The following is a 25465-nucleotide window of genomic DNA, read 5'->3' as shown; positions in this document are numbered from 1 at the left end:
GCTAACTACATTGAACTCTTTGAGCACTGTATATCAGGGCAACATTTTATCAATTTTTATGAATTTTTTCTGTGATTTTTTCCATGATTTTGGACCAAATGGACATAAATTTTTATGGGCTGCACTTTTTGGCAAAAATCTGAAAAAAAAAATTGTCTAGATCTGAAAGAAATTGTTGCCGTTGTATAGTAGTATTAATGCAACAAAAATCAACTTTGGCACTCAGAGAGTTAACATTTGTAAAAGATAAATTCTAATCATCGATATTTCATTCATTCACTTTCAAATTCTTGTTTATGATCCAAGTCCAATTTCAGTGTTCACAATTGTTGACAGAAAAAGAGACCGGCATCTGCTCCTATGCAAAAATATTTCATTGTTGTTAATTCAAATGTCTTTTGACACTAATGTAAAATTGTATACAAATCCACACAAGATAGGATCATTCGTGTGGAAAACCATAAGATATCCACAACGAGTGAAAACAAGGAACTAATTCCATTACAGAGAAGTTTCTGTTGATGCAATGGAATTTGTAAAATGCATAAGTTCAAAAGTACCATAAAATTCCAGAAGGCAACACATGCATAAATGAGAGACAATTTTGGATGATATCTTTCGTCATTTTCCCCACCTCAACAAGTAGATTTCATTGTATGTACAAGATGTATTACCAACATGTAATAGACATGTGTATGAATCTTCAAATCTATTCAAAACATTCATTTGGACACCAGGTCTAAGAGGGTGCCATCAATTTGCATGTGCCTTCCATTGGGACTTTCATGGTACAAGTTGAACCAAAATTTCTTTGTACGATTCAGAGAACAGGTCAAGTTCAAAGGAAGATTAATGAAGAAGAGAAAATACAAAAAACAACATTGCAGGAAGTCTTTTGTGCAAATGCCATACGGCACCAACATTTCAAACGTAAGATACTGTGCTGAGTGGAAGTGTTAGTATAGTCACTGCAATGCCGATGATATTCCTATCTATGTACATACCGTCTGATGTTATACCATGCAAAGGAAGAGAGAAAAATGCAACACCGATCAAATACTTGAAACCGTAACTTGCATTTTGTCATGCAAACTACCAGTATTCATTAGCAAATGGGTTTACGATCACAAGAGCAAGGTATTAAAAGACTGGTCCCACACAAGACAATCTTGCAAATCTACATAATCCTAGGGGGTCTATAACTTCACAAAGTTATGGAAGGGCCTCCTTGAAAACATTCAGTTTTCCTGATGAAGATTGCTGAGTATTACTCATGAGCACCAGAATAATTTACACTGAGCCTATTGTCCATTTCGTTTCATAATTAGATTTGTCCTCAGGATAATTCAAATAATTGTTCTACAGATTTTGAATGGGTACAAAAAGCAGAATAATTTTTCAATTGAACTTGAAACAGAAGTCATCTTGCATACATCATAGAGTATAATTTTAATTTACATATACTGTTCATACTGATTTCAAATTCAGCCACTTATCACATCCATGCATTGGTAATTATTTATCTTGGTCATATCTCCTCTTACATGCAACTTTTCTTCCTTTTCTGCCATTGTATGACGCTGTTTTTAAAAAAGGCAATTTCTTACGGAATCAAGGACCCTGTACTCACAAACACATACATGACAATGGCTACACAACTTGTGTAACATCGCTGAATATGCTCTTGATATTGAGCCGACATACCTGTTGGTTCGTTAGAGCGCCCTCCTGCCCTTCTTGTCCACTTTCTTTGATTTCGTCCATCAGACAGGTGTAGAGGTTCATCAGGGACTTTGCAAGATGAAGCTCAGATGTGTTGATGAAAGTTTTGCACTCATGTCGGATGAAATCTGCCACAGGAAAAATATGCTGATAAAACAGCAAGCATTCAAAATACCTTTTTTGAACAGTGAATTGCCAATTCACTCACAGTGAATTGCCGAACGATGCCACTGTACTTCACAATCAAACACTGACAACATCATACTCACCAAAGCAAGGCTGAACCAGCCAGTCAAAGAGGTCATTGACCAGTTCACGCTGTTCTTTGTTGAGGTTGGGTGGCAAGCTTTCCATGTAGGACACTTTCAGAGGCTCCCAGCCAAGCTGATGGGGCTCCATGTAGATCATGCCGCAACGACTGACAGTGGCCGGAGAAGCCTGCTCTAAGTCGGCCGGCTCAAACATCAGATTCATTTTGTTGTTCATCTGGATAATCTCACCACTCATAAGACACAGCTAAGCAAGAAAAGAAAAACATGCATACATAAATTTCAAAAACATTGTAGTGACAACAAAACACAAATAATAAAATGCCTTCTTTGCATGTGTGTGTGCAGAATTCTTTATTTCTAAGTTCCTGATGTTATGATGCCAAACAAAATCTCCATCATTCCACAACTTCAGACAAGTAGCCATAACAGAGTGATTTTATTGAAGCAACAGTCATTTAGCAGTTGTTTTTACACTTGCCTACAATATATCATGGTTGTAACCATCAAACTGAGAGTTAGTTACTCAAATTTATTCATTTATTACTAAATTTTTATTCATACTAGAAAGCTGTCTCGGTTGAAAATCTAAAAAGTCTTGAACATCTCTTGACAAAGTTTTATTTTTATATTACGTGTACGAGGGATTACGCAGGAGTACAGCAATACTCTCACAAACTGAATTGCGTGAATCACCTTGTCTTGACCATTAATGTCTGTATATTTAGAGGAAGACATTTGTAAAAGATAACATGTAACTTTTATGATACACTGACTCAGATATGATGTGACAATTCACAGACATGTTTTGAAATCTCTTGGAATTTTATATAAAAAGAATCGATGTACCTTTTTGTTGTCATCTAAGACAGTATTCATGTTCTCAATCCAGACTGCATCAACAGGTCCATCAAAGACAATCCATTTTCTGTCTTCTGTCGTCGATGAAGCTTGTTCACGGAACGAATTGGCTAGGACACCTGATTAAAAAGTCAAAAACAAAGTCAGTTATCTCCTGACATTTTGTATATTCAACAAAAGTTGCTTTTTCATTGATCCTGCTACATTTTGGGCCGTAAAAGATTTTATCATGACAAATAAATTCACTGTCTACTTTGAATACAGTGGATGAAGTAGCAAAAGTGATAGATGAAGTACCGGTATCGGGAACAATAACTTTTTGAGGACGGCACAACTTACCATCTGACCATTCATGGGAAACTGGATCAAAGCTTCCGTAGAGCTGTCCCATGGTGATGGATTTCGGATTGATGATTTTGTAAATGACACGGAACTCTCCCATCAGACTGGCAGCATGGAGATCTCCCAGAGCACTGGCTAGCACCTGCCAGTTTGAAGTTTTACCGCCCAGAGGGTCTCCCACAATCATGAAACCGTGCCTGACCAACATCATCTCATACACCTATGAACGGCAAAGACACGCACATGCATCAACGGCCTTGGTATGTTTTATATTTAAGTTACTGGTGATTCTACCGTGAACAGAGAGGCAAGTCTAAATTTTGTGAAAAGAAAACAAATTGTGCAGTTTGCTGATGAGGATACAACATATCACTCTGGATGTTACAGCAATAAAGCACACCCAGCGACGGTATACCACAAGATTTAAACCATTTCACGACATATGTGCACGAGCTACAGTGAGTGCATATATAAGTGAAATGGTCAAATCAAGAGGTATAATTGTTGCTGAGGTGGTTTATTGCATTATATCACAATATTAAATTGAGATTCTGATGTACTTGTCTGTTCCAACCATGCTATATTGCAAATATTGCACAGTTTTTTTCACGTCTCAACCAATCAGAGTGCAGTATATTGGTATGATATAATTAAGCAATAAAGCACACCCAGCGATGGTATACCACGAGATTTTGACCAGTTCACGACATATATGCACGAGCGATAGCGAGTGCATATATGAAGTGAAATGGTCAAAATCGAGTGGTATACCGTCGCTGGGTGTGATTTATTGCTATTATATCATAACAGTATATTGAAATTCTGGTGTGGAACGTCATAAAAGGACTTTTCCTCAAGCTGAGAGCTAGTGCGCATGCCAGCCGTGGTATATCGCCAATATACCACGGTTCTTTTCGCGTCTCGACCAATCAGATCGCTGTATTTGCACCATCAATATACTGGTATGATATAATACATGATATTGACTGAAGCTTTACTTTCCATTTTTGAGATACACCCTTACATATTTTCAAAGTTTCAAACTGTGTTGTGCAATCCCTTCTTATAAGTCTTTACATGTTGAAACTTTTACTTATCCAACTACCTTGAAGCCATCTGATTTGCCAGAATGTCAAATATTCAAAACTTTCACCCCTTTTCTCTCTATATAGGTACGGCCACCCCGTCAAAAACAATTGGGGTGTACCAAACTTTGCTGATGCTGGGGTAGATAAGCCCACTGACTTCTGAGCTTTGATACTGATGATGCAGTTTCAATTCACCCGCTAATCTATCTATTCATACCTGTATGATCTTTTCTAGGAACCATGGCACCGGCTGCAGTCCCTTCTTCCTGGCATTGTCTGTGAGGGCCTCAATGAAGACTTCGTAGTCAGGGGTGGGGAGCACGACTCCGGGGAACAAGTCACTGATGATACCTTCAAACAGTGGCACATCCTAACAGTTGGAAGGTGGCAAAAAAGGGCAAAAACATTTATATAGTGATATTGTTAATCTATTCATAATGAAACTACACAAGCTATCATAAAATAACACATTTAAGATATGAGACATATTGTATGAATGATGCTTTGCTATCATACAATGTAGATACTGACATATACATTAATATTAATGATGTACATGACCTGATCCCAAATTTCAATTTTAATTTTCAATACTGATATACTTTATTAAGTTGAACAAAGGACATATCAAACACCTTTGGATGTTCTTAATTACACTATACGGTAGAAAAGACATTGGACAAAAATTGAAAGCTTCCTTTCAGCTGATCCGACCACTCTCTTACCTGGGACAAAAATTTGGGCAAATTGACGTCCTTGATGGCACGGAGAACCAAGACACCTTCATTCTCTTCTGGAAACTGCAGCTTAAGGTTTCCGGCTGCTGTCAGTACTGACTTGACGGCCCTCATACCGTAGTCGTAGTGGTGCTGGGACGAAAGCTGCTCTGAACACAGACGATAGACGGCAACAATCTTTCCGGATAAACTCCTGGCGTCCACAAAACCCATGGAATACAGGGAGATTTCTCCAATGAGACCATAGTCTGGCACCATCATGGCTACTGTACGGAACAGCACCTGTGGATTAATTTAAACAAAGGCAGATTGCATTATCTACTCTATAGTTGACTAGACACAACGTGATAACTTGTAAGATCCATGAAGAGATTTTCTTTTAAAAAAATCACAATTTTCTTCATGTTTTTGAAAATGAGACATAACTGAGAAACTATGTCAGGATATGACCTTTGGCTTTGCGTTCAACTCTAAAAGTCTCGTATACCATTTGTCTTTTTGTTTGTAGTTGAATGCAAATGCTATTTCTATGATTCACTGACTGCTGTTGTGAAAACGACACTGTTGAACACAAAGTAGACTCCAAAAGAGACCTTTGGTTTGCTGAAACACAGAAGAAGATTTCACCTTCAAGTTGTCAGGGAGCTCTGATCTGCCAGCGTAGCCAGGGTTCATTGTGATGAAGATGGTGCAGGTGGGGTCAAGGGTCAGCTCTGTGCCTTCAAACATGAAGCGCTTCAAGTTCATGGCTATGGCACGCTGGATGCTGTGGATCTGCTGGGCGACCACGGACAGCACTTCCAGTTCAATGCGGTTGAATTCGTCAAAACAGGCCCAGGCGCCAGCCTGTGCCAGACCCTTGAAAAACTTGCCCATGGCCTTGAAATCCAGACCATCCGAACAGTTGAAGACCACACACTGAAAGAAAGAGCATAAAAGGATGAAACTCTAAGTAACTGTTTTAATGTCTGGAAATTGGACTTAGAGGAAGTCTTGGCTATGAAACTTGCAATATCACATATTTGAACTGACTTTGCTGATACATTTAAAAATTTTAGAGACTGCTGAACAATATGCTAAACTGTTGTATGAAGCTGTAAATGGTCTAACATTCTTTAGAGTTACTTCTGACATTTCACAACAATTTTAGGAAGAGTTAACTATTGATGAATGCTTTTTCAAAACAGTCTTGTCCATTCACCTGTTTGGCTACAGCTTTTGCCAAATCCTTGGAAGTCTCTGTCTTTCCGGTTCCGGCTGGTCCCTCCGGAGCACCACCAAGATTCAACTTCAGAGCACCCATCAACGTTCTGTAGCATCTGTCCGTCAGCGGCGTGATGACCAGGCGGCCGCTGTTACCAAGGTACTCGTAACCGTAGCTCATCTCCGTGGTGATCATGCGCACGATGCTGTCGCTGCCTTCCCAGTAGTAACGCAACTGGCTGATCCACTGGAAGTCAGCCATGGAGGATACCTTGTCTGCAGCAAGTTGGGCCACAACGTCACGGGCTGTCAAGAATTCATTTGAAAGTGTCATACCTTATGGACATCCATTAGCAACATTATTCAGTTCACACTCTCAACACTTTCATTTCCCAAAAAATACTAATTGACAGCCTTTGACCCTATAACCCCCATTTTCCTGTGTAGAAGTCCAACTTAAACATTGATGACAATGGTGTTTGGACAAACCATGGTGGCAAAAGGGCTGAGTACACTGCTTTCAGCAGACTTACCGTGGACGTCAATGACGATGAGCGCCCCCAGTGTGACACGAGCACCACTGTTTAGTTTACCACGTACTTTGGCAACAATTTCATTGATCCTGGCACTACTTTGAGCCAAATAATCCTGTTTGGGTAAAATAAAATGAGAAAAAATTATTTAAGTACATCAATCCATATGCACATTGCACAAAACTGTTGTTGAAAGCATTACTGTAAACACACCATGAAGCAAACTTTTTATTAGTGTGACAGATTTACACAAAATAGAAACTTACAGACACACTCAGTACATACAGTTACATAACAGTACATACATTGTTGCAACCATATATACATACTGTAAAACACTTTGAATTAGCTGCATGCTTTTTTAGGGTTTTGGAGTTTTTGTTGCAAACAGTACGTTTTTAATTTAGCTAAAAAATTGTGACCATTCTAAATGTATGGAAAAGTTAAAATTAGCAGAATCTTAAATTAGCAAATTGACAGACTTTCATTGAGAAAGGATACTAGTTAAAAAGACCTCTTTACAGTATACACACATACAAATGTCAAGTCCTATGAGTTTTGGGAAAGCAATATTGCAGCTTCAGAAACATAACAAACGATCTACAGTGATCGGCTACAATTTTTTTCCCAATATTTGCAATGATTTGCCTTGAGAAAGACTCCTTACACTTAACACCTCTTACAAATACATGTCTGTAGTAAGCAGTAGAAAGAGAATAAGAGATTTCATAATTTCTGCAGGTCATCTACAACACAACTTACCGGCAATGTATTACTCTGAATGGCTTCAGCAACAGATGTGGTCCAGTAGGTGCTGCTCACGTTGAGTACAACTTGACCAGGCCACTCTATCACCCATTTAGTATACTCAGTCTGGGCAAAACTCTCAATGGAATCCATGATGCTCTTCTTCAGACTGCTTTTCATGATTTCCTCAACTTGGACCAGCCACTTCTCCACCATACCCTGTTAACCAAAGTCCACATACAGACAAAAGTGTCAGACTTGTTGTGGGTGAAAAAATGCAATAGTCCCTCTTGTTTTACACAAATTAAGTCCTGAGACAGAAAAGCAACAGACTTTTTCTGAGTCAAAAATGCAATATATTCCCGGTTTTTAATACACAACTTCACTCCACATGTTCTTTGCATATAAATCGTGTATGTGTGTGTGTGTGTGTGTGTGTGCGCGTGTGTGTGTGTGTGTGTGTTGTGTGTGTGTGTGTGTGTGTGTGTGTGGGAGGAGGGAGAGTGGGTAGGTGAAGAAAGGCTGGGAAGATACTACAATACAAGACCAAGGTCGAGGTATAGCCAAACTTATGGTGCAAAGGAGTGGTAAGACATGGCAATGATGCAAAGATGTGGCGGTGAGAGGAAAAAAATACATCTGAAATTTAGGTGTGTGAAATTTCAAAATGGCTGCTTAGTTCTGTGATGTGACTCGTGACAATACCAACAATGACAAAATGATAACTTCCTCTAGAACAAGATAGTAATAACATCAATTCTCAACTGATCAATCCCATAAATAAATTAATGATAAATGTATATATTATATATATATATAATATAATATATATATATATATATATATATATATATATATATATATATATATATATATAATATATATATATATATATATAATATCTTTATAAGTATTACAGATAAGACAAGATTCAAAACATCTTGTATTGTTTCATCTGTTGAAAGAAATCTGACTGGTCTACTAAGATTGAAGGTACATGTAAGGGATAATTCCTACCTTTGCTTTGGCTGGATAGATCTTGGTGACAAATGGCACAACTTCATTCTCTGAACTGATCATGCCTGTAATCTCCTGTTCCTCTGTGAATTCAAGCTTGGCAATACCTTCAAAACATTTCTTGAGATGGGGCTGTACACGCAGTGGGTCTTTGGTCTCTGACAGAATTTCCAACAGTTCATCATTTGACAGGAAAAAGAACCTGAAAAGATACAATTTCACTTTGTAATTTTTTTTAAATATAAATAAGGCTTATTTTCTAGTACAAAGGTATGCAGAACTCTGTAAACCAGAACATCTTGGTAGAATAAAAGGACCATGTGTGCCTATGTTTGTCTTGGTATCTCTATGCTGGTATCTCTCTCTCTCTCTCTCTCTCTCTCTCTCTCTCTCTCTCTCTTCCCCCCTTTCTCTTTTTGTATATACACTTCAGAGTATATGTATGTGTATCTGTGTTTGTTCTGTTTACATGTCTCTGGATATGTTTCTATCTGTTTGCACTAGTTTGTGACTTTCTGTGTGTGTCTGAGCACAATAGTTCTCTCTGTCTATGACTGTTGGTATACATGCCTCTATATGGTATACATGCAAAGGTGTGTTTGTAATAGTTTTGTGTGTGTGTATGTGTTTTCGTGTGATTGTGTGTTGTGTGTTAGTTCTACAAACCTTGGAAAGAAGAGTCTTTTCTTCTCCAAGTAGTTGTTGAGGCCTTTCTGGATATCTTCCAGCAGCACATTGGACTCTTGTAATCTTCCCAACATGTTGGGCTGTGCTGTTGCCACCAAGGCATGGGTGTCCTTTATCTGTATGGGTCAAAGAAGAGCTGCAGTTACAAACCACTACATATACCAACCAATACATCCAGAGTTTGTCTAAAGTAACAATAGTGTAATGCCTAAAAGTTTGCACCAATGGTTTGACTTGTCCTCAAAAAAACCCTAAATCTTAATAATTATGGTATAATTCCATGAGAAAAATATCTGACAAAGCACATTTCATTTCCATAAATTTTCCTAAAATTGAATTAAATTTTGGTTGACCTAGGGAAGAAGTCACAGCATCAAATTTTGCTTTACCTAAAGAGTCACGCTGTTTTGACTTTATTGCAGTGGGTAAAGCATTTCCGTACAAGTGAAAGGATCTGTGTGAAGCGTAAATTTCAAAACAATGAGGAATTTTTTGTGACGTTGGTTCAGAGGCTTCATAGATGACCACAGCCATGATACAAGTTTAAATGTTCTGGTCATTTTCAGACTTTGTATGTAATTACTAATCATAACACAGGACAAACGGCAGATGCATATCGTTTTGTGAATGATTCAACTTTAGCCGTCTAAAAACTTACCGATTCTTGCATGATGTCCTTCCAATAACTGTCTACGATGCCAAATTTACGGCCCTCCTCCGGCATCTGTGCCATGATGTCCTCTGAGCTGAAGATGGGTTCAAGGTAGAGCCAGGTGGCTTGGCACTTCAGCCAGGCATCCAAGATGTCTTGCATTGTCACCAGCTTCTCCTCCCATTCCTGGCAAAGTAACGGAATGCACAACATGGAAAGAAGGGCTATTACAAATCATTGGAATGTATGTTAAAACTACTACTCATCCCTTTTACTTCCATTGCTTCAAAGTGTATTCAAACCAAACCACATCTCTGAAAACATTGGGATTGAATATGAACTGAAAAAGGTAATCAAACAGAAATTTTAAATATTACAAGTATTCTTGGCTGGCAATTGAATGGGTCGATGCGACTGTGCAACAAATGTTTCCCACATTTCATTCTTTTATGATGAATATTTCACAATGTTCCTCGGTCAAACGTTACACTGCTATTTTAGCATCTCATTTGAAATGAAATATGACCCCTGTCCATACTGACAGAGAACTTCATCACAGAAGATATCTTTGACAACACACAAGAATATGTGTTTTACGAATTCAACTTGGATTATCTTTTCCCTAGAAAAGTTTCCAAAAATGTGAGATACAAGCCTTTTTCATCAATATCAAAAAAGGACACTCAAAAGGAATTCTATGTGAGATAGTGGATATCAAAAAGGTTAAAGTTCACACACTGACCTTCATTTCAACTTCAAATGGTTTGATGAACGGTGATCCTCTCATGGTCTGTACCTTGACGATGTGATCATCAAGCAACATTTGAATGTCATCAACAGCTGACAGAATAGATACACCCTGATATAGAAAAAGAGAAAAAGGAAAACCGTTTTTTTACTGACCACTGTCCATTATCAAACACAGTGGTCACCTTAAGGTAGTGTGAGCCTTGAAACTGAAAGACTCAAATTTTCGCCCAAACTTTCCTCAATGAAACTTTCAACTACTTTCATACCAAATCAAGAACTGCTGATATTTAGATGCTTTGGCATACAACCAACATCGCATCTAACTGTTCATAATTTGCTCGCTTATTTTCCTCTAAAGTATGCAAAAAGGCACTCTACATTAAGTTTCAATTGATAAACACAACATATCTAAATGGCAAAAATTGCACATACACAGAAATATTCTTATACGTGACCAAAATTCATAAAAGTTACAATGAATTTGACACAATGGTTTAAATGTTTGATTTCCCTGAGTCTATTGGTTTGTCTGCTGACACTCATCATACATCTATTCTATTGTGACCTGTCTCTAACTCAGCTCTGTACACTGTATCTCTTGCTCTCTCCTAATCCTGTCTCATTTCTCTAGGCCTAACACTACGTCACTTACATCCTGTGAACAAAGAAATAGAAGATATTTACTTGATTAAATTGATCACATGTTTCCATGCAATCGTATCCTCCGACAACTATCCATTTTTAGTGTACATCCATCTATCACATGACAGTCAGGCTATATAAAAGAAACTACTTTTTGATATATACCTGTTTAAATTATAACAGTAAACAAATTGTATACACCTAATTCTTCCCAATGAACCTTTCAAGTTGCTATATTATAGGTCATATTCACTGCTATTTTTCCCCTTTTTCAAACTGCAAGAACATTATGCATAACAGTAAATAACAGTACTCTTGATTTAATGTCCTACATATTCAAATGCAGCCACTGGTTTTAACCCTTCAATAACAATTGATAGTACATCTGGACACACTACATATCATAACTCAGCAGATACTGAACTCACAAATTTGGCAGAAGTTTACTGGAAATACATCATTTCCTTTTGCAACACATCTTAAATTTGAATTTTCTTTCACATTTTACACAATGATAGATATTCAAAAATCTGTAAGGCTAGTTATAATTCGTAACTTTTCCCCCGGTCCAAAACTCCATAGCTATGACCATTGCAGTCAGTGAGACTTACACTATCTCTGTACGCAACAAATTCAAACTGGACATCTGCCCATTCTGACTTCATCTTCTCCATGGCTTTCTCCAGGGAATATTCCTTGCTGGCTGCTCCACTGATCTCTTCCAGCCTAGAAAAAAACATACATGGAAAATATGGGTTAAACAGCATTCCAGATGGCAATTCTGCACACATTGCTCCGGGACGAATTAAAATTTAATGCAAGTACTAGTCTTGCTTTTCACAATCAAGCTTTGATTACGCCAATCCTATCATCCCCTTTGCTGATGAGTAGGTCTATCCAAGCTATTGAAAGCAATAGCATTGTTCCTGATTATGGTGGTGAATGGTTTGAGCAAAGAAGTATGTTAGGAGAGGGTAAGTTTTAGAAAAATAATCCATAAACACTTACTTTTCTAGATGTTTAGCAAGTCCGATCTCTACCATTTGGAACAGTGAGGTGTCAGCCTCTGGCTTCAAATCATAGCCAACGATATCACTCATCTGCAAAAACAAACCAAGGTGACTAAGTCAAATAGGTGGTTACACTAGTAAGTAGGACAAGAGATGCAATACTTTTCAGTATTTCTGACCACTGTTTGAATTAAGGTAATATGCGCCTCGAAAGTGAAAGACTTAATCTTTTGCTCAAACTTTCCTCAGTGAAACTTTGAACCATTCTCTTAGCAAAGCAAGAATAAATATCAGGGGTCACCGTGCAAACTTTGGTACTAGAGAGACAAATAACTTGCGATTTCTCGATATTTGAAATCCAAAATGGCCGCCATCCCTGTGTTAACTCTATGGGAAAAAATAAAATTTTTGATTTTCGAAAAACTAAGACCATGAAAACTTCTTTTGCCGAGAGCTTCAAAATGAGCCCCCACAAGTGGTAGGTCAGAAGAAAATTGACAAAATTTGAAGGCCCGAATTTCTGTCCCTGAGGTGCGTTCTACCTTAAAGAATATGCAACTATAACTGTACTTGACAAGCCTACCTGTTTCTGAAATATTTCAACTATGGAAAATTAATAGAAATGACCTGTAAAAGATTTGAGCATAGACATGGAGTGGAAAGCTCAAATTGGCTCCAGTTAGAATGGATTAGGCCAGAAGCATTGAAACTCCCTATCATTGTATGAGTATTATATGGACCACTTGTCAGGATGGTATTTTATGAATAGATAAAGCATTGAAAGACAATGTTGCACTTACCTGTTCCCAATGTCTGTCTCTTATACCAGGATTGCAGATGACGCCCAGTAAGGTCTGATGTTGCTTGAACTTATCAATCTTGCCCTTGACGCTGTTTGCAATACGCTGAGGCCCCGGCTGCTCGTTGAAAGTCTTAGCCAGTTTGTACACAGTACGCCACATGTTGCCCACTTCCTCATCTACCTCCTCTGCATCTAGATCTTGGAATGGGCCTGAATATAACGAGTGAAAAAAAAAGAACAACCCAGCATAAATGTGACTGCAGCTACAAAAGGGTAACATGATCAATGGTTGACTAGTACTGGGAATTAATCGTTGATGCGATACATTTATCATGATTGTTTGTGTTTGGAATGGAGGATAAATGAGAATCATGATATAAATACTACCATACTTTATGTCGCTTCGATGGAATTACTGAAGTCAACAAATTGGCGTGTTCTCATGGTTATAAAATAAGATATAAATACAATAATATCTTTAAAATTAGTGACAGAACTACTGCTATAGAAAGAATTTCTGTGAGGCAGTATGCTCAGATATAATTTCATGGATTAGATATTAGTTTGCATCATGTCATTTGCAGAAATAAGGAAAAAGAAAGCAAAAAATATGAGTATGTCACAATTGTTTGTCAAGAGAGACATGTAAAAGTCAACGCTTATTAAGCAAAAGTATACAAATTTGATGAATATGTTGCTCAATATTGACTTTTACAGCTTTTCGGATCAGTATTATTTTGTTCTGCTATCTGGACCATCAAGTAAGAAGAAACTACTGGTATATTGAGAAATGGTTTGAAAATAATCCCATACCATTCATCCAAACTTCATAGCTGGTGTGGAATTTCAATGCAGTATTCCAGAGTTGATCATAGGGTAGTTTCAGCTGGAACATGGACTGCAGGATAGGGAACTGGGTCGGTTCCCATTCCAGTAGTTCCTCCTCCTTGTTGATGGCTTCCAGCTCATCCCGAGCGTCTTCAAGTTTCTTCTGTAAATTGTTCAGCTGCTCCACATTGGATTTCATCTCATCCATGCTCATTATCTGGGTAATGAATATCAAAGACATCATTTTCACACACTGTGTACAAAAGCTTTTTTGAAGCTTGCTTGACTTTCTATATTGTGTATCGATGTCTGAACAGTAAGGAATTTCAAAAACTTGTCACTTTCATAAGGTGTGGTAAAAAATATCACACTTGGCTTTTCCACCATTTCTTAATGCCTTTCTATCCTACAGAGGAATTTCTTATACCAATTTAACCATACTTCCCACATCATTTGTTATATAACCCTTGCGTTCTGGGATTTAGGCTGTTGTTGTGTCTTTGGTCACCTATGGCATTACGGTAATTTCTTTGACGCAAGAAATTTTGTCATTTTTTATTCTTTTTCTATATGATGAGTAAGGGGAGCAAAAGTTAAAACATGATGACGCAAAATGTTCAAGAATCTGTTTTGGGTCACTTTCAGAAAAATTAGATCCTTATTGCAAAGAATACTATGTTTTGTTGCATAATATACAGTATGACATACTTGTACGGGTTTTGGCTCAAGCAAAATTTTAGTAGTCCATATTTTGGATCGAATTATTACGAGTAAATCTAGATTCACAACAACTGTGAGAGCTAGAATCACAGTTTGTGGCAAGCAATGTCGTGCTTGTGGTCACTAACTATTGCTGTTCCCTCCAGATTTAACCTTACTACACCACTAGATTCATCAGAAGAACCCATTTATTATAATCTCTGTCAATTTGGATTACATGAACGAACTGAAGATGGTTTGCACTATTGAGGATCTAGGAACACTGACGTATACAAAAATGTATAATTTTATGAATTCACAAACCACATACAGTAGGTTTGTGTGAAACCAAAATAACATAAAATATGCACTCCACACCACACAAAATCAAAAAGCAATCGAAAAGTAAACGGTGCATTTGCACTGTGAACAGAATGTGTGCAATCTTCCCTCCATTCAACGTACTTGCAATGAACCCCTACTCTCACTAGAACGATGAGAAAAAGTGGTCATTATAGAAATAAGAAATAAAGGCATCAAGAAGCAGATAAGACATCTACTTTAGGAGTAAGAGACAAACTGTGGTACAAGACGTACATGTAGTTTTGAAAGATAAAAGATTGTGACTTGGAATATAAGTGTAGAAACAAACTTGCAAAACAAAGTGCTGTTGTTACAAATCCACTTGGAGAAGGTAATTTTTTGGAAACAAAACTCTAGTTGACACAAACTCTTTACTTACTCTTGGCTATCAGATGCACATGAATGACATCATGATTTTTTTTTAGGAAAAAATAATATCAACATGAATATTATAGACATAGATATCAACATGAAAAAATGTGGGGATGTATTGAGATGGACCCACAAAACAATTATCACTTCCACAGCCATAATAATAGCCTGTAAGATTTCATGGATTATATTTGAAGGAAAAGTTAAACATACAAGATAAAATAGCAAATTTCATTTAGGATACATGATCTTCCCATCAATAATTCCTCTAAGAACGCAGAATTACATGACAATGTGATTGTCATATATGTCATATCTTCATTGAGTGCATTGATACTCTTTCTGGGTGAAAAAACCTAATGCTGCAAAAATCTCTGGAAGTAGTGTAGTTGCAACCTACGAAGTTTCTCATTAACAACATGGAATGTTTTAAAATGTATGTAAATTGTATTGAGAACTACATTTGTGGAAGGTTCAGGTTGTGCCTGTGGTTTGAACCCATTTCTCTTTCTGCTTTACTGTACGTTTCACGACTTATCAATTTATTTACTTTCACAGTACAACATTTCGCTACTGATTCACTCAGCAATGGCAAGAGTACATGTACTTCCAATCATCAAAATTTGCAAACTCATTCCAGAGATGATGAGATGTATGTACAAGATGCCACAGCCCACATCATCCACATCATGGTTTATGGACACCCAGTACCGTTCAACTTGTTTACATGTAGAGGATGACTCAACAAAATCCAGAGAAGGACGCGACATTCAATGATACATACCTCTTTCTTTCTGAAAGAATCCACTTCTTTGCTGTAATCATTGAGCTTGGCCTCAAAGTTCTCCACTTTCTTGCGCACTTCATCCTCTGCGGACTCCCGTCTGTTTGTGAAGCGATTCTTGGACAGCTCAAAGACAGTCTGGATGTGATCAGGCCAATGGAACACTGTACTGTTCAACTTTATGTCCTCAACTGTAAAAAGAAAACACAGTGATATTGCCATCACAAAAGAAATTCACCTGAGAATTTATTTCCTCAAGGACTGGAGCACAATTTGTAAGAACTATGACAGTTTTCTGGTAATGATTTTGCCATTTTTAAAGGGATCATAACAGAATAAAACTTTTGACAATATTTTCATTCTTTTTGTTTGCCAATTTTTCTTACAGCTTATCGAATTTACTATGTCCATTTAATCAAAGCTTAATTTTAATAATTGGCAGACAAACACAGAAGTGGCAATAAAAATCTATTCTAAAGAATAAGTGATCAAGTATTGAAATATTTATAACTATCTTGCAAACAGCATAAACACAGCAATGTGTTCTTACAAGGAAGGTTGGCATAGTCCAGGAGGAAATCAAGTCTGCTGGCTGCCTCATCAATTTCATCTTTGAGTTTGTAGACCAGCACATCCTGTGCTTGTTTCAGGTAGTCAATCAGATTCACCAACTCTTCTGTAGTTTCTGGGCTTTCACTGACTCTGTCTGAAATTTCATCATATCGGCGACAAATGCTGTGGTGGAAAGAAAAAACAAGAATGTTCAAGATTTCTAATCAACAGTGGTTGCACAGCCATGTCATGCGAAATTTTTAGATGTTACGGTGACACATGATCCTCGGTGTGACAAACAGATATTATACTAAAATTATCTGGTTTTGAACAATGTAAGTCAAGTTGAAAAAACAAACAAACAAACAAACAAACAAACAAAACTTCACTTTGCTTAGGGATGGACCATTAAATCTTGATGTTGGGATGGTCAGGATTGGAGCTTGCAAATTTTTTTAATATTTCAAAAAGCTTTCATTTTTTTGCAAGTTCTAATGGTCCATCCCTTATGACATAGAGCCAAATTCCTTCAGTGTCTAATGGAAAAAGATTGGAGTTTCTAGAGAAGTGTACTGTATAGAAAAATGATTTCAGAGCAGTTTATGCAGATACAAGCATTGCTTGCAGGTTGCCAGCTCTGAGCAGTGAGAATGATTATCCTCAATACATTGAAAGTTACATATAATACAAGTAAAAAGACTGTCCACATTAATTTTAAATATCTTACTCTTTGTTCAGTTTTCTGTTTTCTTCCACTTCAAATGCGACCAATCTGTCTTTGAGTTTCTGTGCCCTGGCACATAGGTCAGCATTGAGTGCCACACAGTCTAAGCAGAACATGCTGAGTGGCACAGTGATTCGGAGAAGTGCAATCTCTTCCTTCAAGGCATGGTATCCGTCAATCTTCTTCCGGAATGCTTGCAAGGAATGCATCTCTTTGAGGAATGCTGTCACATCCTGCTCTGCCTTGTTGTTCAGTAAATCATGGTACTTTTTGTATGTGTTCAGGTATCTACCAAAATAATCATGAAAAGTTTATTATATTAAAGGTAGTTTACGCTTTGAAAATTGAAACTTTTGCTCAAGTTTTCCTCCAGCAAACTAACTGGTCAACCAATCTCTTTCAAAATCAACAGTCAAAATTGGGGATCACTGCCCAAATTTTGGTATTAGAGAAACACATTACCCAATATATTACCCAATATTTACCAGTATTCAAAATGCAAAGTGGCCACCAGCCCTGTGTTATTTCTATGGGAAAAAAATAAAATTCTAGATTTTCACAAAACTAAGCCTGGTGAAAACTTACTCCTACAGCTTCAAATATAAACCCTCACAAGTGGTAGGCCAAAGAGTTTCATGAAATCCTGATATCTTTTCATGGTTTCTAATTTTCATTACAAATACAACGAGAAATGACTTTGGATAAAATGACCCTTACCTGGTTGGTCCTACTGTGTTCAATTTGAATATCTCCATAGCTTGGTCAATAAAGTTTGTCACCAGCTGCTCCTCAATTTTCACTGCCCTGAGGAGTAATCTCTGACCCCTCATGTCTGGGAAAATATCACACTCCACCTGTAAGAGTAATCATTGACAAATTACAGTTCATGTTTTACACTCATCAGAAAGACATCGCACTATTGCTACATGAGAATGGAAATCTTTTTTGGAAGTTGAAATCTTTCTAGAAGTCCAAACTATGAAGAATGCCTCCATTTTCAGAAGATGTCTGGTGGAATATTATAAAGGGTAAATCTTCAGGATCGAACCCTTGTTGATATTTATTCTCATACATTCAAAATCATAAGTGATTTCCAAAGTTATGATCATATCATATATCAACCTCATTTATGTGACCCTGGCAAGTTATCATGAAATGCATGTCTATGTGACTATATTACAATTTTACAATTCCACCACTGATCAGAAAATGTTAACATGCTATAAATACTCACTCTTGGAAGACCCTCAGCACTGTTGATGATCTGTGAGAAACAGCGCAGGATGATGTCCCTGCACTCCCGGAACGCCGGCTCAAAGACAATCTTGGGTTCCTCCACTTTGAGTTTGATGATCATCACCTGAGCCATGTTGTACTGGAGCTCATCATACTCATCCCCAAAGTCATTGCCCTCCTAAAGATTCAATAGCAATGTCACGTAAATGTGAGAATCAGTATGGACATTTCAGTGAAATCAAAGTTTGAATTTTGGGAAATAATAGTTTGATGCATGAAACAGTGAATGCATTGTGTTTGCTTATTAAAACTGGCATACTGTCTGTCATGATAGAGATGGTGGTGTGGATAGCAGTGTTTGAGCTGCATGCGAGAGGGATGCAGAGTGCTAGCTATGAGATTCCTGCAAGGGCATTCATTTGTGTCCTGCTTTTAATAATCAAACAGTATCATGTGAAATATATAAACTTGCTAAAAATTAGCTGACAGACAGTTACCTTATTCAACCATTCCTTCTCAACAACTAAATTGAACACACTTGCTGTGAGCAGGTGCATATACACTTGAAACTTTAAAATACAAACAGCTTGCATATGAGAATACGTTGTCATTTTGTCTCATTTATGTTTTTGATCACAATACAGTGTGATTTTTCTGGACATGCTGGCCATAATAATCATGGTAATGGTTAGATTTAAGTTGGGGTTACCACTGTCCATGTCAGGGGAAAGAGGATTTTCAGGAACATCTCTACAAACCTTGTGGATCTGGAAGAATGTCAAGAAGTCTGCCAGTGAGTTGATGACCATTCCTCTCAGCTGGATGGACATCAAAGCAGCCACACAGGCAAAGAATTCTTGAACTCTGATTGTAGAGTCTGTCTCTATCACTGGTACTAGGTGTGCCCATAGCTCCTTCTTGGCCAGGAACAACTGTGCACAGGTCGGAATCCATCTGTAAGTTTCATACAGAAAATTATGAAGTAATGCTCTATGTACTGAAACTAGAGAGTTGCACATTTTTGGAAAAATCACTTACACATGACCAAATCATCATAAAATTTTACTCTTATATATGTACATTAAATGATAATTAATATTAAAATTTTACAAAATGAACAAATTTTAAAATTTTGGTCATAATTTTCTTCTTGTTAGGGGTAAACATCAACTTTCACAATAGCCTGATGTCAAAAATAATTTTCAGTGGTATGCAGTGAAATGAAGTGTCTTGAAGATTGATCTTAAGGTAGCTCAGCATCAGTGCAAATCAGACATAACCTTTCACACACTACATGCATAGTCACCTGGTTCGGAGTATTTCATGGGCTTCTTTGCAGTGTTTTTTCACAAGCTCTTCAAATTCTGCAGGTAACAGAGGCAGCTCAGCTGCCATCAGATCTTCAAGCCGCACAAACCTCAGACTTCCAAAACTGTGAAAACGAAAGGTTTTCAGTTTAATACTTGTACCACTTTGGGTAGGAAATGTTACATGAAGGGTCAGTAAACTGGAAAAAATCCTATTCAGTCCCTGACAACTCATGAATTGATGACTTAGTTAATAACTTTGGACTTTTATTTGAACCAAAAGCTCATAACTCTTTACCTAAAGTCAGTGTTTTTGGCCCAAAAATCAAGTATTTTTTTCCACTTAAAATTCAGTAATTCTACGGGAACAGCAATTTTTTACAACCTTGAATTCAGCTTTCATTAACCTTGTTGTCCATATTTCTTAACTTTTGGGCAAACAAGTAACTACAGTGCTACATAGTAAAGCTATTCAAAAACACACTGGTACCTATATAAAACTGCACATATCTACAAGTTGGATGGCTCACTTCACATTTTGCGCTGCCAAAAATCAATACTTTGGCTTTCAGTAAATTAAGTTCCATCCCAAATGCCCCATTACTCACCTGTCATACCAGAGATTCTGTAACTCCAACATTATGGGATTTGTAATGAAAAGGTGTGCTTCATTGGTTTGTTTGTGCTCACTGTAACTTTGATGCCAGGGAACTGGCGCCCGAATGGTCCTCCATGGAAACGACCTTGGTATCCAGTCGATGTGTAATCTTCTCTTTTCCTCAGGATCTTTCAGGATATAGTCAACTGCAAAGAACGGAAAAAAGTGTTCGTCACTATTTTTGGAGATGAGAAGTTCAAATGACATTTGACAAAAGTTTTGAAAATATTTGTTATTGTATTATTGTACCTGTATTATGCAAAGTTTCCACTGGGGTGCAAATTTTGAGAAAGAATAATTTTACTGGCACAATGAATTAGTGACAAGTAGACAGTGACAAATTAATGTATGACCAAATTTTTTTCAGTGGGTTTGCTGAACCAAAACATATAGGAAATGAAGATAACAATATTGTAAACATCACAGACATTTAATACAAAGTGCGCTTTCTCAATTTTGTGTATCCTTTTCAACACATCAATAATGCTATCATATGACAAAACAATGAAAAGGCCTAAGCAGCATGCTTGGTTGTAAAATTTAGAAGCATTCTGTAATAATCAAGTGGAAAAAGTGGCATGATAGATTATGGTGAGATTGACATTAAGAAATCAGTATTATGAATGCATACACAAATATACCTATTGATTTCCGCAGACTGAAATCATAGTCATCGTCAACTTCACAAATCAAGTCTTTCTGCATTCTGTCCAGCTCTGGGTCTTCTTTGATTTTCTTGGACAGTCTACACAGTATATTTCCCATCATTTCAATGGGTTGTGGAGCCAGCATGCCGTCATTGACTCCCTTTGTGATGTAGTAATGGTAACGCTGTTCAGAGAGTGGAAAAAAATAGCAAGTTTTAGGTGTAAACTACTGTGGTCGTTTACCATTTCAAAATAAAAATTCTCAGAACAAACTTTCAAAATAAATAAAGTAAATTTTCAAAATAAATTCTGGCACAATTTCAATACTTGATGACTTTTCTGGGCATGCACACCTGGTAATGGGAACAAAATGGGTATCACAGTACATTATTTTTAAATCCTCTAGATACTGTGACACATCGTTGCTATTTGTCTGAAAAATTTCAGTGAAAAGCAAAAAAAATTGTCACATACACACACACAAACACACATACATAATACATTGTAACCAGGACACAAGAGATAAAAAGAGCATAAAGATTCTGATAAATACCAGTGCAGTTTACACAGTCATGTTTATCACCCATGGCATATCCTGTGGATTCTATTAATACTGTCGATTCTTGTTTCTAACAGTCTTGAAGAAACTGACACAGGCATGCCATAGTTGGAGGGCAGGTTCAGACTGGGAACTCATATGAGAAAACTTTATGGATACATGCAAGAATTATCTGTATTTGAAGGATGAAGTAGATGGGGTGTTCACTGTTTTTCAATGTTCAGAAAGTTTGATCAAGAAATACCTCATTACTGAAGTTTGGTTGATTATTCCCATCAGATGGCCAAGATAAAATTCCCAGTACAGACGATACATTAGTGTACATGTATTTAAGAAGAAAATTATACAGACCTCCACTCATAGTTGACTACCAACAACTTTAAAACACCGTATGTTGCATTTCATATCACTCTACCATGCACTCTTACGAGTACAAATCTAAACCAGTGCACTTTCACCACAAGCAGACTCACTTGCCAATGGTGTGAAAAAATCACTGAAAACTTGCAAAGTCTCACCAATATTGTTCAAAATCATCCAAGACTTACACCTACTGGTGTCCATGCAAACCATGCATACATAAACCTTGTGGCACACTAGTGCAAAAAACACTGAGTGGGGACATCTGGTACTTTGAGCATGATTTCATTATTCACAAGCTCCATGACATTGGCAAGGATTGAAAACATGCACATCAATATGTAAAATCCAGTTTGCCCATATAATGAGTAACAAATATCTCTCTGCAAATCATGCAAACAACAACACATTTATAGCCTTACAAGACCCTTGGGAACACACAATCAAAATGACTTACACCCAGGTCTCTCTCTGATGGATCTCCTAGTTTTTCTTCTTCTTTCCTTTCCTGATCCAGGATTATATCCATCTGTTCTACTGGAGTCATGGGACGGCTTGGAGGTAACTCTACTCTCCAACTTGTGTCTTCAACCCTGCACAACCAAAGGTAGCGACACAGTATATTTGTTTAATAATGGGTGTACGTTCATTTATTAAGTCAGGTTTAGTTCCACTGACAGATGGGAATGTTGGGTGATACACACATTGATTTTGAGTCAAATCATACGACCATAAATGATGGGTTGCATCCAAAATGTTGATGAAAGAGCTGAGCACGGTACCACAAGTTTCCTTTATGACCACTGTGAAAATTCACAGTGTTATTCTTTAATGTCTAGTGCCAAGACTGTTTCCATCACTGAGACCTTTATCAGGCAAGTAGTAGTTGATGTTTTTTTACTATTTTTGTTTTCTATGTTCATTTGCAGTTCTAGTTTTATTTTTCCATGCATGTTGAAACACCAACTATTTAGTTGTCAACACAGCATCTGTAAAGCTATATGTGTAAAACTGCAGTGTTATTGTTTACATTTGAATACTACACTGGACCCGAATTCACTCGTCAACAATAACAAAGCAGTCTACACATGTACCTGTACAGGCTGAGTTGATGAGCTCATCACTGTCTGTCACACCAACTGTCACTGTGTCATAATGCTTTGAAGAGTAAAACAAGAAAGTGCAGTTGACATTGGAAAAAAAATAGCGAGAAAATCATCAAAAGCTACTGTAAAACTAACAGCCACGGACCCTTTAATTTAGGTTTGACGCATGAATTACGAAATACTTCCTGCGTCTACAAGTACTGGTACTTACGTCGGTTTTGTCCTGCCCATAAATGTCTTTGCTTTGTGACCCATGCCTGGCAGCTTTGGTGGTGACACACCATTTGCCACGAGGGCGCCATTGTACGTGCCGTTGACGCCATTGCGGGGTGAGAGTTTTGCTGGTGGAGGTGACCGGGGAGAAATTCTGGTAGCTGTGTGAGTGTGCAGTCAAGGAAGAGTTATGCAGATAGGAACACTGAAAGACATCAGACATTGGTAAAGTCTACTGAAGAGAATGAACTCATACATATAATATGTCATACCTATAATATAATCCCATATTGAGATATTTTTTTATTTATCTAAAGATTTACAAGCCTCATCCCCTAACCCTATAACTTAGGCGGTGTGGAAATAAAAATAGACTGCATATCATTTGACACTCATGAACAATGTATTTGATAATTTTCTTTTAATTAAAAGAAGGTCAAGTGGAATTGAGAAAGTCTGATGTCATTGACATCTCATATAAAAGTACTATAATCTGCCGCTCAAGCAATTCAGACAATGAGTGAAATACACTCTTTTGTAACTGGCATTGAGACATTGAAACGTAGCCAAACATCTTTCATAATTCACGTCTTATTTCAAATTTTACAATTCCAGTCAGAGGGAAATTAAAGAATTTAACAACCTCTTCCCAGAGGAAATCAACCTTCTCGTTTATAGCATCTTGCGATGATGGGATATTACACATTTTGAATATAATATCCTATTTGAGCAAATAGTCTGAAAACGTTGATCCATTCACATGTAAAAGTGTCATTGAAAATCTGCCATTAATCACTTTCTCCCACTTATTGCAAACTTCTGGGCCCATAAAAGGGTGCTATAATGGTTGGTATATTGCATGCACAACATGCCAATGTTTTTCTGTGAGACTGTCTTAGCAACAGGTTGCTATTGGAATTTTTATTATGTCTCGTTCTGCTGCCATGATTTTCTTGATTGAGCTTGGGAGACATGAAGAAGGCCACTTAGTTGCATCAACATTTTCAACTTGAGCTGAATAAAGTCATTTTGATGTTCATGCAACATCGAGGATTTAAGAGTTTAAAATTACTAGCTACGTGTAAGAAAACAAAATGATAGATAGAATAAAGTGAAACGATACAAAACAAATAAAACGCTGAGAAATATAAACTTTCACAATTTTTTTCAACAAAAGGATACGTGAGTGGGCTCTCTTCCTTGTGATGGCAGGCTGTGTATGGGACCTACCAAACAAACTGCTCTTTGGCAGACTTTTGATTTTAAGATCGCTTGCAGTTGGCGTGTAGTTATTGGCAATGGATTCACTTGGTGTGCGATGATACTTCTGTTCTTTGAATGGTGCTGCAAGGGTCCATGATGTCCCTTTCATAATAGGTGGGTGTTCACTGTTTCTGAGAACAATCTGTTCATTGAAAGAAAAAAACAAAAAAATAGAGAATTCAGATAGTTTAGAGACTTCTAACGGTAATCTGAATAGTATGGAATAAACAGCACTTGTTGAAAATGATGTAAACACACAAAAGTCTGGTGCTATTTTTTTTTTCAAAACTTTATAGAAAATTGGATATCAGTCCTCAATAGAATGGCCCATAATTGCTTGGCTTTTCTTGACAGCAGTTACTGGTTGGCCAAGCCCAGCCATCGCATTAACCCCAGGATCTAAGCAACAGCATACCACTAATGAGACAGTTTGAAGTTTATTTCTTCTATTTTTTCCTGTTTTGATATGTACCATCTCCACGGATCCTCAAAGGATCAGCATACATGTACAACTGGACATATGGGTTATTATTTTACAAAATATTACTTTTTAAAGAGCAAAATTCTGCAATAATATGGTCTTTCACTCTGAAGGAATTACAGACATCCTGATCAAAATGCAAATTTTGGAACAAGAAATTACTAGATCTTTGAAGTCATTTACTCTTTTCAAAAGCTGGTTTTTAATCTTACTTCTTATCCTTCATAAAATTCCTGATTCATTGTTCATGC

The 25465-nt window shown here is 37.2% G+C and overlaps 1 protein-coding gene across 1 annotated transcript in view; it reads right to left on the bottom strand.

The window, feature by feature from the left end:
* The window catches only part of LOC139151705 (dynein axonemal heavy chain 3-like), a 65273-nt gene that overhangs the window by 29095 nt on the left and 10713 nt on the right, over positions 1 to 25465 (bottom strand). The window contains exons 3-32 of the mRNA XM_070724667.1: positions 24653 to 24875; positions 23469 to 23631; positions 22609 to 22744; positions 21227 to 21416; positions 20536 to 20731; positions 19927 to 20052; positions 19379 to 19574; positions 18619 to 18798; positions 18102 to 18238; positions 17388 to 17672; positions 16659 to 16843; positions 16109 to 16299; positions 13876 to 14107; positions 13061 to 13272; positions 12259 to 12350; positions 11862 to 11976; positions 10601 to 10717; positions 9865 to 10044; positions 9186 to 9322; positions 8520 to 8721; positions 7518 to 7721; positions 6756 to 6870; positions 6221 to 6528; positions 5647 to 5937; positions 5008 to 5301; positions 4500 to 4652; positions 3192 to 3414; positions 2841 to 2971; positions 1992 to 2238; positions 1705 to 1850 (exon numbers count right to left, since the gene is read on the bottom strand). Of these exons, the coding sequence (XP_070580768.1) occupies positions 1705 to 1850; positions 1992 to 2238; positions 2841 to 2971; positions 3192 to 3414; positions 4500 to 4652; positions 5008 to 5301; positions 5647 to 5937; positions 6221 to 6528; positions 6756 to 6870; positions 7518 to 7721; positions 8520 to 8721; positions 9186 to 9322; positions 9865 to 10044; positions 10601 to 10717; positions 11862 to 11976; positions 12259 to 12350; positions 13061 to 13272; positions 13876 to 14107; positions 16109 to 16299; positions 16659 to 16843; positions 17388 to 17672; positions 18102 to 18238; positions 18619 to 18798; positions 19379 to 19574; positions 19927 to 20052; positions 20536 to 20731; positions 21227 to 21416; positions 22609 to 22744; positions 23469 to 23631; positions 24653 to 24875 (5607 nt within the window). The remainder of the gene's footprint in view (positions 1 to 1704; positions 1851 to 1991; positions 2239 to 2840; positions 2972 to 3191; positions 3415 to 4499; positions 4653 to 5007; positions 5302 to 5646; positions 5938 to 6220; positions 6529 to 6755; positions 6871 to 7517; positions 7722 to 8519; positions 8722 to 9185; positions 9323 to 9864; positions 10045 to 10600; positions 10718 to 11861; positions 11977 to 12258; positions 12351 to 13060; positions 13273 to 13875; positions 14108 to 16108; positions 16300 to 16658; positions 16844 to 17387; positions 17673 to 18101; positions 18239 to 18618; positions 18799 to 19378; positions 19575 to 19926; positions 20053 to 20535; positions 20732 to 21226; positions 21417 to 22608; positions 22745 to 23468; positions 23632 to 24652; positions 24876 to 25465) is intronic.

The sequence above is a fragment of the Ptychodera flava genome, chromosome 15, assembly GCF_041260155.1.
Source record: "Ptychodera flava strain L36383 chromosome 15, AS_Pfla_20210202, whole genome shotgun sequence".
Taxonomy (NCBI): domain Eukaryota; kingdom Metazoa; phylum Hemichordata; class Enteropneusta; family Ptychoderidae; genus Ptychodera; species Ptychodera flava.
This window is presented reverse-complemented; position numbering and strand designations above follow the sequence as displayed.